Source organism: Balaenoptera acutorostrata, chromosome 1 (genome assembly GCF_949987535.1).
Source record: "Balaenoptera acutorostrata chromosome 1, mBalAcu1.1, whole genome shotgun sequence".
NCBI classification, from domain to species: domain Eukaryota; kingdom Metazoa; phylum Chordata; class Mammalia; order Artiodactyla; family Balaenopteridae; genus Balaenoptera; species Balaenoptera acutorostrata.
Genome location: NC_080064.1, coordinates 169,102,156 through 169,114,758, shown reverse-complemented (window position 1 = coordinate 169,114,758; position 12,603 = coordinate 169,102,156). Strand labels below are relative to the sequence as shown.

At 45.3% G+C, this 12,603-nt stretch overlaps 1 protein-coding gene across 2 annotated transcripts in view; it reads left to right on the top strand.

The window, feature by feature from the left end:
* KIF26B (kinesin family member 26B) overlaps positions 1 to 12,603 on the top strand; it is a 490,864-nt gene that overhangs the window by 387,733 nt on the left and 90,528 nt on the right. For both annotated transcript variants that reach the window (XM_057557354.1, XM_057557348.1), the window contains 3 exons: positions 2,230 to 2,436; positions 9,061 to 9,154; positions 10,348 to 10,610. In XM_057557354.1, the coding sequence (XP_057413337.1) occupies positions 2,230 to 2,436; positions 9,061 to 9,154; positions 10,348 to 10,610 (564 nt within the window). The remainder of the gene's footprint in view (positions 1 to 2,229; positions 2,437 to 9,060; positions 9,155 to 10,347; positions 10,611 to 12,603) is intronic.

The window sequence follows — 12,603 nt, the reverse complement described above, 5'->3', positions numbered from 1 at the left end:
GGTTTGCTTACAGAAAGACCAGAGGCCCCAGACACCTACCAAAAGCTGCAGTTTGAATACATGCTCTTAGCACACCTGCTGTGTAAGTGGGGCAAATCTATAGAAATGAATGGAACTGAAATAAGATTGGAGACATTCATGGTGAACAAGAAAATTGCCAGAATGGAATGTAGACAGAAGTGATGGTTACTGTCATATACGCAGTGACTATGCGTGAGACTTGACGGGTTTTACCAACAGGAGCCTTTTAAGGCCCAGCGCTTAATACCCAGCTCCATCTGCAGTGATTCCCCCATGGCATCCTGTTTGTGAGTCCAGGGCAAGGAGTTCTAAAGCCTTATCATTCACACTGTGATTGGAAAATGCTAGGATATCGTGATTCAGACTGTGGCAATACAGGGAGGAGGAGGAGGAGGAGAAACAGGAATCAGGCACCCACCCTGTGCTCAGTACTTCACATGTCAATTCATTTCATTCCCACAACAGTCCCATGAGATAGGTGGTGTTGTCCCTAATATACAGGTGAGAAAACTGAGGCTCCGAGAAGTTTGACTATGTACAGGAGGCAATACTTGGCATAATGGAAAAAGTATGGGTTTTGGAGTCAGAGGTGGGATCAGAGCCTAGCCTTACCACCCGCAATTTCTGTAGCATCTGTTTTCTCATCTATAAAATCTGGACGCCTATGCACTGGCCTGTTGGGAGGATTAAATAAGATACCATAGATAACAGCACAGCCTTAGCACACCATAGACCCTCAGGAAAAGGCAGGTACCATTGTATGACCTCAGAGAGAAAACCAAGAGTTGCACCTTGAGGGGTCAGCCTCATCCCAACCTTCCACCATGACCCCAGCCTCCGGATCCACACCTGAATACCATTCTTAAGTGATGAGAACAAGCCCAGCCGGGACACAGTGCAGGCCCATCCGATGAGCCCAGTGCCCTAGGAATTCTTTACCTTTCAGCTTTGCCCACTGCAGATGAGTTCCCATGCCTCAGCAGACACGGCTGAAATAAGCAGGAGAATGACCTCACTCGGTATGCACAGTGTAGATTATTCTCTGAGCATTTCTGTATGTTTGAAATCCTTTATGTAAAATTTTACAATCCCTTTCCCCAAAATTGCATGACTGAGATTTCATCAGGCCTGAGCATTGATTAGACGAAGAGGGCATGACACAGAGAGGAATTTAAAAATAGCCCTGAATATAGCATCAGAATTTGCCACAGTGTATTACAAAAATCTCCTGTCTCTGTGTCTGTGTGCCCTGCTACTCTGTGTATTATGTGTCCTTTGCATCCCCAGGGCCTAGCTCAGTGCCTGGCTCATAGAGTAGGTGAAGTAGCAACGCAGTAACAAAGAGCTGGTAAGGGAGCAAATGCTGGCCATTTCCCCGGGATTTGAGCCTCTAGAACTGTGTGTGTGGCTTCAGCTTGACTTCTGCTCACCTCAGAACTCTAGGGCAAGCAGTCCATTCCCACAGGTACCCCGCTCAGCCCTGGGGTGGGGCTGAGCTGGGCTGACCACTAGAAATGTCCATGTTCAATGACTTAGGAGGTGGGTTAAAGGGGCACTGCCGCCTGTTTCCCACAGAGACACACTTTCATCCCTTGAAACGATCATTTCTCTGCACTCACTTAATGGGATCCCAAAAAACATGTTTCAAACAAGTCGTTTATCACTGTTGCCCCTTGGAACACATTTCAAATGCTGGCCATTAAAAACAGGCCGTTTCACCGGCTTCTAATGATGACACTAATAACTGTGGGGTTTTGTCTCTGAGAGTCCTGATGGGCAAGACTCAAGGAGTAAATTACGGAGCTAACTTTTATGTCCAGGGTTTATTGATCTGTGAGCTTCAAGGGAACTACGCCGGGCCCCAAAGCTTGGCAGTCCAGATTACCTTTTCATCTAAGTAATTGGGCCACCTGGGTACAGTTAATTTTCTATTTATATTAACAGGAAGACAAAGAACATGATGTGCCAGTTCTGTAATAAAGTAACAGATGTATCAAAACGTCTACCTGGTAATTATAAATAAATTGAGTTTTCCCATGACCCACTGAGGGTCATGCTGCTAATTCACTGTGCATTTTATCGTAATTCGTCGCGAGAAGATTCCACGCTGCCATGTATACTTGTGTCTCCAGAGTACGTGAAGGTGCTCCATCATAAAGTATCCAACTATCTTAATCCCTGTCATTTCCTGCTTTTGTTTCTTAACAGGTGAAAGTCATGCTTCGCATTTGTTCCACGTTGGCTCGCGATACCTCGGAATCCAGCTCTTTCTTAAAGGTGGACCCACGAAAGAAGCAGATCACCTTGTATGACCCCCTGACATGTGGAGGTCTAAACGCCTTCCAAAAGAGAGGGAACCAAGTTCCTCCTAAGATGTTTGCCTTTGATGCGGTTTTTCCACAAGATGCTTCTCAGGTGGGTACAACCCCTTCTCAGGCTCAGGCAATATTGATTAGTTTCAAGAAGCTTTAACTATTCACTAGGACCCATGAGCTGGGAGGGTATCTTCCAGAGCACTCTGAGGGGTCACTTCCACTGTCTACACAACAACTTTTGGAAGCCAATTTGAGTTCCATTGAATAGTTCAGTCCTTTTGAATCGCTGGTGTCACACCTTGGGCAGGATTGTTGTGCCAGGATTTCAACAAAACATACGCTTGGAGAGAAGGAAGAGCGAGCCAATCAGTGAATGGCAAACAGAAGCAGGAAGAGAGCAGGCAGAATTGGAAGTTTCAGGTACAGCTGCATCGAGGTGCTGGCAGCTGGTCCATTAAGACCCCACCCCTGCCTGGGCTTCTGGGTGTGAGCATGTAAGAGGGGAAAAGATGTTTCACGGAGCTGGGTTAGAATTAGGCAGGGTTTGGGACTTCCCTGGCGATCCAGTGGTTAAGACTTCGCCTTCCAATTCGATCCCTGGTCAGGGAGCTAAGATCCCACATACCTCTTGGCCAAAAAACCAAAACATAAAACAGAAGCAATATTGTAACAAATTTAATAAAGACTTTAAAAATGGTCCACATCAAAAAACAAATTAAAAAAAAAAAAAAGAATTAGGCAGGATTCTAGGGCTCCATAGAGGGCAAGTCCTACTGAGGACCTGGAGTGCTAGGCAGGGAAACTGAGGCTAATGTGCAGTCCTGTGGCCTGGGTCAGGGGAGCGGAGAGGAAGAAGAGAGGCTAGGGATAGCTGGTGTGTTAGTTAGCTATTGCTGCATTGTAAACCACCCTAAGCCTAGTGGATTGAAACAGTAAGTATTTATTATTGCTCATGAGTCTGTAGGTCAGCTGAGCATTCCTCTGCTCCTAGCTCGGCTCACCTGTGTGTCAGTGATCAGCTCTGGGTTGGGTCGGCAGCTCTACTGATCTTGGCTGGATGCTATCACATGTTTGAGGGTTGGCCAGTTTTAGGCTGGTCCAGAATGGCCTTGGCCAGGTCACCTGGTCTGTCTTCCGTGTTGTCTCTTATCAACCAGCAGGCTGTCTTGGGCTTGCTCTCATGGCAATGAGAGGATCCAAGCTTGCAGGTCTCTTGAGGTCTAGGCTCGGAATTGACACATCATCACTTCTGCTGAATGCAACTGGTCCAAATTCGAGGAGTGGGGAAGGGGCTCTGTCTCTTGATTGGAGGAGCTGCAAAGTCACATTGCAAGGGGCAAGCACACAGGGAGGGGTGGAGAATTGTGGCCATTTTTGTTAGTCTGTTTTGAGTATAATTTGGAGGCTTCTTGGGGGCCCAGGGTGCCAAGATTCCTTAACCAAGGCTCCTGGAACCAATCCCAGTAAGAACAGATGTCTACTAGAAGATTGACTTACACCATCTGGTGCAATTCATCCACAATGAATTGGTGCAAGTGGATCTTCTAGTAGATATCTATAACCCAGGTAATAGGTGTACAGTGGGCTACTTTGCCTGCATTTTGGCATCAGACACCTGCACCTTCCTGATAAATTTCCAGCACTTCCCAAGATTTAAACAAAACAGTGTGCACTCGGGTAACTAATAACCTAGAGCAGAACCTGAAGACAGGGTGCTGATGGCTACCATTTGCAGCTCTTGCTAATTTCCTCCATGCGGTATCTGAGTATAGGAAGTAGCAATGTTCACACAGACACCATAGGCACTTAGCACATATTATAGGCTCCATTCATTAGCAAGCTAAGCATGTGGTTTCCCCAAAGAGTTTTACCATGAGAAGACAAAGTACTTTATGAATAAGTTCTGTAGTTTTTCTCCTCATTACATTTTTTGTGTGTTGTACCACCCAGTGGGCTCACTAATCTAAACCTGACATTGGGTCTAATAAATGGCCTACAAGTAATTTAATTAACACAGTTAAAACTTTTCAAAAGCGAATCTCCCTAAGTTGTAAGAATTCCAAAGCAAACCCTAAATTAAGTGTGGACTATTAATGAGTTTTAGATTTATTCGGGAAAAGGGAGCCATTTTTATTGCTAGTCTTTGCTTACATTTCACACTTGGTTCCAGAGCTCATATGCTCACTCTTACAGTTGCTCTCGCTTCAGAATGCTTGCTTTTGTTACATTTCCAATATAATAAATCACATTTCTATATGAATTTGTAGTTTTCAAGAAGTTCCATATACTTTAACCCATTCGACTCTTCCTGGAATTCTGTGGTATTGAAAAGGGAGGTAGTGCTGTTTTCACATTACAGACAAGGAAACTGAGACTCAAAAATTCAGTCTCTCATTCACAGACTCTTTCCTGAGTGGACATCAGTCCTGGAGTCTTCCTATTAACCAATCCGCATCCTGCTCAGGATGGTGTTGTATCTTTGCCCTCTCGCCATTTTATCCACTATTTCCTAGCAGTGTGTCCTTGGGCAAGCCACTCCACCTCTCTGGGCCTCAGTGTCCTCATCCATAAAATGAAGACAAGATCAAAATGTGCCTCATTGGGCTGCTGATACACTGTGTGGATACACGTGAGGTGCTTAGAGCAGAGGCAGAACACAGTGAGTGCTCAACAAATGCTACCGTTTTTACTATTCTGTTGTCATTGTTAATAGTAATATCATGCTGCCGGCGTGGCCAGCCTCAGCCCCCGTGAAGGAGCGCCCTCTGAGCCTTTGAAGCAGGAAAGCAGGAAAGTGTACAGAATGCACCTCTGCTCTGAGGCCCCTGTTGTTGGCCTGTGAGGCAGCAGCAACCACCGTGGCCCAAGGCGGTCATGAACTTTGCTTTTACTCAGTCTCTAAGGACATCAGCTTCCTGAAGCTAAGCAGTGATTAGAACAGTCCTTGCTCCTCCTTATAAGCCACACTCAGTACCCTCGAGTGGCCTCGGCGGTCATCAGCTGCCCATTGCTGGGCATACCTCTGCTGGTTCTGGCTTTGGGGAGGTGTCTTAGTCCATTTTCACTGCCTTAACAAAACAGCACAGACTGGGTAGCTTATAAGCAACAGAAATTTATTTCTTACTGTCCTGGAGGTTGGAAGTCCAAGATCAAGGAGCTGGCAGATTCAGTGTCTGGTGAGGGCCCCTTCTTGATTCATAGACAGATGTCTTCTCGCTACATCCTCACACTGTGGAAGGTCCAGGGAGCACTCTGGGGCCTCTTTTATAAGGGCACTAATCCCATCCACGAGGGCTCCACCCTCATGATTAATCACCGCCCAAAGGCCCCACCTTCAAATACCATCACACTGGACATTCAGTTTCAACATATGAACTTGGTGGGGTAAGGGGAACACAAACATTCCATCATCACCAGGAAGGGTGGGCAGGAGGACTGAGTCCTGCCGGTGGGTAACAGGCTTCCTGCACACACAGCCCTGCCTGTGGAGTCCACTTGGGAAGGCTCCTGCTTCTCTAGGCTCAAGGGGAAAGACAGCAAAGGGCCTCCAGGGGCCATTGTCAGCTAACAAACACCAGATGGACATGTTGCTGACCGCTGTCTTCTCAGTGGACACTGGGCAAGAATTCTGCAAGGGGAGGCCTGCCCACCCTGCGCCCTGTGAGGCTGCCCCCATTTCTCTCTGTCCTCAGGCCCTTGGACGGGTGATTCAGTAATGTGTGCGGATTTGGTCCACACACAACCATCTTTCTCTTTGCTGACCTTGAATCTAATACAGTTTGTTTTATGTATGGCTCAAGGTGAGCTCTCAGGCTCCTAACCCCCATCTCACTTTATGTCTGAGGAAGGCAGAGTTCATTCGGTGATAACTTCTCCTGGCTCTGCAGAGGCACCGTTAGCAAATTCCATCAAGATTCCACCTCAATCTCAGGGTTTAGCTCCGGACTCTCATTGCCTAGGCCCTGGGGGTGAGACAGATCCTGTGGTCCCCACCGCAGCCTCGTCCTGCCACCCCCTTCGTTCAGGAGGAGCCCCCAGCAGAGCTGCTGAGGCCATCACCAGAACAATTGACAGTTGTTAGGACTGTGGTTTTTCAATTTCGGTTCGGGAGCGAAAATTGATTTTCGAACACTTAGGTTCATTGTGCTGTTGCAACCTGGAGCTGAATAACTACATTCAGTGCCGAGGCTGCAGTTCTCAGATGCCCACTGGGAGGCACGTTGCTCCGATGCCCGCTGAGCCCCGGGTTTGCACATCCTCTGAATGCTTCCAGATCTGACTCTGGTGCTGAGGGAGAAAGGAAGGTGCAGCACACGGTGAGTGATTCTGTCCTCCTGCTGCTGTGAAAGCCTCGGATGCTAACCAGAGAGATTTCCCAGACCCCCAAGTTGGTTCACAAGATTTATTTTCTTATCATTTGCAGAGCACTGTATTGGGTGTTAATGGGGAAATACAAAATGTTACCAAGAGACTGGCCTCTGTCTAAGGATTTAATAATCACATTGGAGATGAGACACATAACAGGCTGAAGACCACCCATTGTCACATACTGACCAATGGTGATTAATAGTATATACATTGAATGTATCTAGAGAGAAAGAAAGAAAAGGCTGGTTTTGAAAAGAGAAGGATGTAGATGGAGAAAGAGGAGAGAGTTAGGAAGACAAAGCAGACATGCATCACAAACCTCCTGCTTAGATTAGAACTGTAATGTATCCCAAGGTCACTTTCCTGAAATGGCATATCACCCTTTACCCTCTAACAAGCCTAGCCATTTCATAAGCTCTGAGTGTGTGTGTAAAGGGAGGATCTGGTTAGCAGAGGGTGAATGGAATATTTAAATACTTGCCCGGGGAGGAGGCCAGAATGGCATGAGGTCCATGAAAGCACTCTGCGTTCCCGTTCCAGCCTGTTCGTGCCTGGTCTGCAGAGACAGCAGCTGAAATGTACCACAAATTAGCAGAAGGGCGGCTTGCATTTTTTTTTTTTTTTTTTTATTATATGGTTCCATTTATATGAATGTCCAGAATAGGCAAGTATTGATATACAGAGACAGAAAGTAGATTAGTGATTGCTTAGGTCTAGGGAGAGTAACATGGGGGGAATTAGGGATGATGGCTAAAGGGTACAGGGTTTCTTTTTTTTTTTTTTTTTTTTTTTTTTTGGATGACCACAACAAAAGCAACAATGATTGCAATTACCAAACATGAAACACACTCATACTATGTCATAATATTGACATTCAGTCCAGTAATCCTCCACTGTAACAGCTCCTTTACTTTGCAGTGAAAATTGATTTGTATATTCTTTGCCTCTGAGTCCTTGTGGGATTTTTTTTTTTTTTAATTCAGACAGAAAGTCACAAAAATTATACTCATCCTCATCAGTTCACTCAGTCCCATGTAATTAATTTTTTTTTTCATCTTGATCTTTTGTTAGCACTTTTATGAGTTCATCAGTTTTTCATTAGAGTTCTGAAAATGCTTATTCATTCAGTTCAGCAGTACAGTCAGTTACCAGAAACCTGTACTTGTCAGAGTCTTTTCCATGAATTTCTTGAAGATGAAACCCTTTTATAGGAACATACTTGCAAAATCATCAGAGTACACCCAGAACTGTCTGTAAATGACAGAAGACTTAAAAATGACCATGGTTAAAGATTTGATGAAAGTTCATAATAATGCAGTTGACAAGAAAATTAGTTATTTCTGAGATATACATTTTAAAGTAATAACTAGGATTATTACTTATAACCTTATACCAGAACATATAAGATTTTTAGAAGTTTCCTGTAATGTCTGAAACATTTATATTAACATATTTCCATACATATTTCCATACAAATACAAATATAAGATTTTTAGAAATTTCATGTAATGTCTGAAACATTTATATTAACATATTTCCATACATATTTCCATACAAATACAAATATAACATTTTTAGAAATTTCATGTAATGTCTGAAACATTTATATTAACAAATTTCCATACAAATAACCCAATGAAAGTTTAGTATTAGTTGTTTTGTTTGTTTTTTTATACTGCAGGTTCTTATTAGGCATCAGTTTTATACACATCAGTGTATACATGTCAATCCCAATCGCCCAATTCAGCACACCACCATCCCCACCTCACCGCAGTTTTCCCCCCTTGGTGTCCATATGTCCATTCTCTACATCTGTGTCTCAACTTCTGCCCTGCAAACTGGCTCATCTGTACCATTTTTCTAGGTTCCACATACATGCATTAATATACGATATTTGTTTTTCTCTTTCTGACTTACTTCACTCTGTATGACAGTCTCTAGATCCATCCACGTCTCAACAAATGACTCAATTTCGTTCCTTTTTATGGCTGAGTAATATTCCATTGTATATATGTACCACAACTTCTTTATCCATTCGTCTGTTGATGGGCATTTAGGTTGCTTCCATGACCTGGCTATTGTAAATAGTGCTGCAATGAACATTCGGGTGCATGTGTCCTTTTGAATTACGGTTTTCTCTGGGTATATGCCCAGGCGGCTTGCATTTAATGTGTGTAATGCTCAGGCTTGCGAGGGGGTGGGAGGTACGAAGGGTTCTGTGCACCTCCAGAACTGCGTTAGAGCCGACCCATCTGGAAATGCCGTGGCTCTGGGACCCTGAGTCCCAGGAAAGCAGGTGCAAGTTTCCATTGTTAACAGTCGACTCACACTTTGTGTCTCCTCTTGTGTCTGCCAGGCTGAAGTGTGTGCTGGAACCGTGGCAGAGGTGATCCAGTCTGTGGTCAACGGGGCAGATGGCTGTGTGTTCTGTTTTGGCCACGCCAAGCTGGGTCAGTGAGAGCTTTACTTTTTCATGCTGCTTGCTGGATTTCCCAATCACTTTATCCATTCTTCTGTATTGTACCCAGAGTCCTCGGATGAAGGGAAAGGTGGTTTCCCGCAGGTGCTGAATTGAATAATCATGAATAACCATTTCTGCTCCTAAAATATAGATGCTCATCCTAAGTGGATTCCCAGTCATCTAGGAAAGCCTTAGAGTCCAAGAGATGCACAAAAGGAGTAGTGGGGTTGTTCCCACTCGGTCCAGGTCAGGGGCACGCCCAGAAAGCCAGCAGGAAAATTACATTACCTGAGCAGGGGTTGCTGGGGAGCAGAGAGGACCCCCCTTCCCCAGAGGACTTGGGTTCAACATAATGCCAGAGGAGAAGCCACCAAGCAAAGGCCAGACCACATTAGCACCTGTCTGGGGAGATCAGTCTGCCAGCATCCTTGCCTCCCACCACCCAGCTGTCGGGAATCCACCTGTGCTGAAGCACCTGGGAAAGGCGGCCGCCACACACCTCTGTGAGGGTTGGATGACTGAATCCCCTTGAAGTGCCTTCTTAATCCTGACCTGTGGCCATCTGCTCACCAGGTCTTACTTTACATGCTTGATAAGTTAGTAATTTGGCGAGTTCCAAAAAGTGTCCCTGGGCAGAGCTTCCAACAGCAGCTTTGCAATGATGGAGCCAGTTCTAGGCCAGATCGGAAAGCCCATTTCATCTCACTGCCACTTCGGTCTTCTTGATCTCTGATCAAAGCAGTGATCCAGATTTTAATGGAATTTGCCCATGCAAAATATACACAGCATTTAACTTGAAGAAGGATGTAAAGTGTAAGTATGTGGAGTGAATCTGTGGGGTGATGATAAAAAGAACCATATTAGTGATGGAAGACTTCTGCCTTCCCACCATGAGGAAAACAGTACAGACACTGGATAGCTTGTAATATTTGGGATCCTCCTCAAGGTCAATTGTGATTTAATCTTGTCATTAGTCGGGGCTCTCACATTCTTTATTATAGCTATTCCATCAATAGTACTTGGAAATGTCAGATGTTTAATATTTCTCTCACCTTTTCATTTCCTTTCTTCCCATTCCCCACTCCCCATGCCTTTCTTCTGCATCCTTGGCATCTATTCTTGAGACTATAGAATGAGGCCTGGACACTCAAGCTGCTTTTGCTTCTTTCCTCGCTCTCCCAGGAAAATCCTACACCATGATCGGAAAAGACGATTCCATGCAGAACCTTGGCATCATCCCCTGTGCCATCTCTTGGCTCTTCAAGCTGATAAATGAACGGAAAGAAAAGACTGGAGCCCGTTTCTCGGTGCGGATCTCAGCCGTGGAGGTGTGGGGCAAAGAAGAGAACCTTCGGGACCTGCTGTCGGAAGTGGCCACGGGCAGCCTGCAGGACGGCCAGTCTCCGGGCGTGTACCTGTGCGAGGACCCCATCTGTGGCACGCAGGTGATTGCTTCTGGGGCTTGGCCGGCTCCGAGGTGGCTCATCCCTACCTCGGCGGCTGGGGTAGTTCACCTCGTGACTCACTCAACATGTAAACGGGGGAGGCTTGCAAGTGTTTACTTTAAAGTGAACTGAAACTTTACGGCCTGCAGCTGCAGGGCCAGCTGCTCACCCAACCTAAATATTTGTACCTTGAATCTAATTGACAATGAGCAGGAACCGCAATTGTTGTAGCATTCGGGGGAAATTGAATTCACTTTCTTTACGCCCCTTTCAAAAAAAAAAAAGAAAATACAATCTTTCTTTTGTTTAGCAACAAGCGGAAATGTTTACTGCTTTGCACAAATAGCTCCAGCCATTACTGGGGTTGTTTATGGCTCTATAAACTGTGTTTCTGGCACTGGTTTACAGCCGGACTAGTAATGCTGTAGGAAAAAGTAATAACCACTTTCTAATTGGAACCATGATATAATTGCTGGAACCATGGAAGCCAAGAGAAGCTCCAGTTCGCCTTTTCAGGATGTCATGCCTGTTGTGAGTGTTTCTCCCTCGCTGTTTGACAGCAGAGGTGGGAATGACCCGGGAGGACCCTGGTCCATATCCAGAATAATCAGTTTTTCCCAGTCTTTAGCTATAGGCTCTATTTTCTAGTTTTATCAGATGCCTCCTTTTTAGGTAGGTGTTCATTTTGGTAAGCACCTGCCTCACCCCAGGTGGGACTGTTTTCTCGGGTGAGGATACCTACTCTCTTACCCCCATCTACTCACACCTGGCCATGTTCTTCCCCTGCTTAGAGCACCTCAGATTCTTCCACTTCCATTAGGAATCCTCGTGATTCGCAAGGGGCCCTACACAACCTTCCAGCATCACCTGCCACCACTCCCCTCCTGCCACTCCTCTTAAATTACATTTAGGTCCCCTAAGAAAGCAGTGACCCTCAAACTTCAATGTGCATGAGAAGCACTGGAGATCTTGTTAAAATGCAGGTTCTGGTCCCATAGGTCTGGGATTGGGCCTCTGATGACGCATTTCTAACAAGCTTCCCAATGGCGGACCACACTTTCAGTAGCAAGGCTCTAAGGCACCAACCATCCTCCCTCTTTTTACTCTGGGCCTTTGAACATCCTGTTCTCTGTGCACAGAACGCTGCTGACTCCTCTCCTCTGGCTCTTCATCTGGCTAACTCCTTATTTGTTGGGTATCAGCTAGTTGGCACTTCTTCCAGGAAGCCCTCTTAGATGTTTCTCCTGACTGTCGATTGTGATTGCCTGGTTAGTTCTCAGCAACTCCCAAAGGTCCATACCATGTCTGACTAAAATTGGCTCTTCATAGTTTTAACAGATGCATCAGGTACCATTTGGCTATGAAACCTAATTAGAATGCAAACTAAGTGGTCATACAAACATTAATCCAGTGGCTCTCAAACTTCAGTCTTCATCAGAGTCACCTGGAAGACCTGTTAAAACACAGACTGCTGGGCTCCACCTCTAGAATTTCTGATTCAGTAGGCCTGGGATAGAGCCCTCAAATGCGCATTTCTAACAAGTTCCTATGTTACGCTGACGCTGCTGGCCCAGGGACCACACTTTGAGAACCACCAGTTTGGAAGCATAAGATGTGCTCAGACCATATCTACACAGCACCTGTGATGGAATCAGTGTCACCCTACCCACTGCTCCCACTCCAAGCATTACTTAGACATTCAAATATTCTATAACCTCCATTCACTTTTATAACTCCTTTAATGAAGTTCCACAGAGGTGAAAGCTCTGGTTAACCGAGACTAAGAAAAAGAGGAAGAGACCAACATCCTCTTTACCTTCTTGTTGAAGAATCTTAAACATTCTTTGGGTTATCTTTTCTGCGATAGTAAGTATAAAACAACGAGCACCACAGAACCTCTCTTTGAAGTTTGAGGATTATGATGGTCTCAGGTTCCAAATATCGACTCTCATGGTTCAGAATTACAGGTACAGTTAGAGTCAGAAGAGAGGAC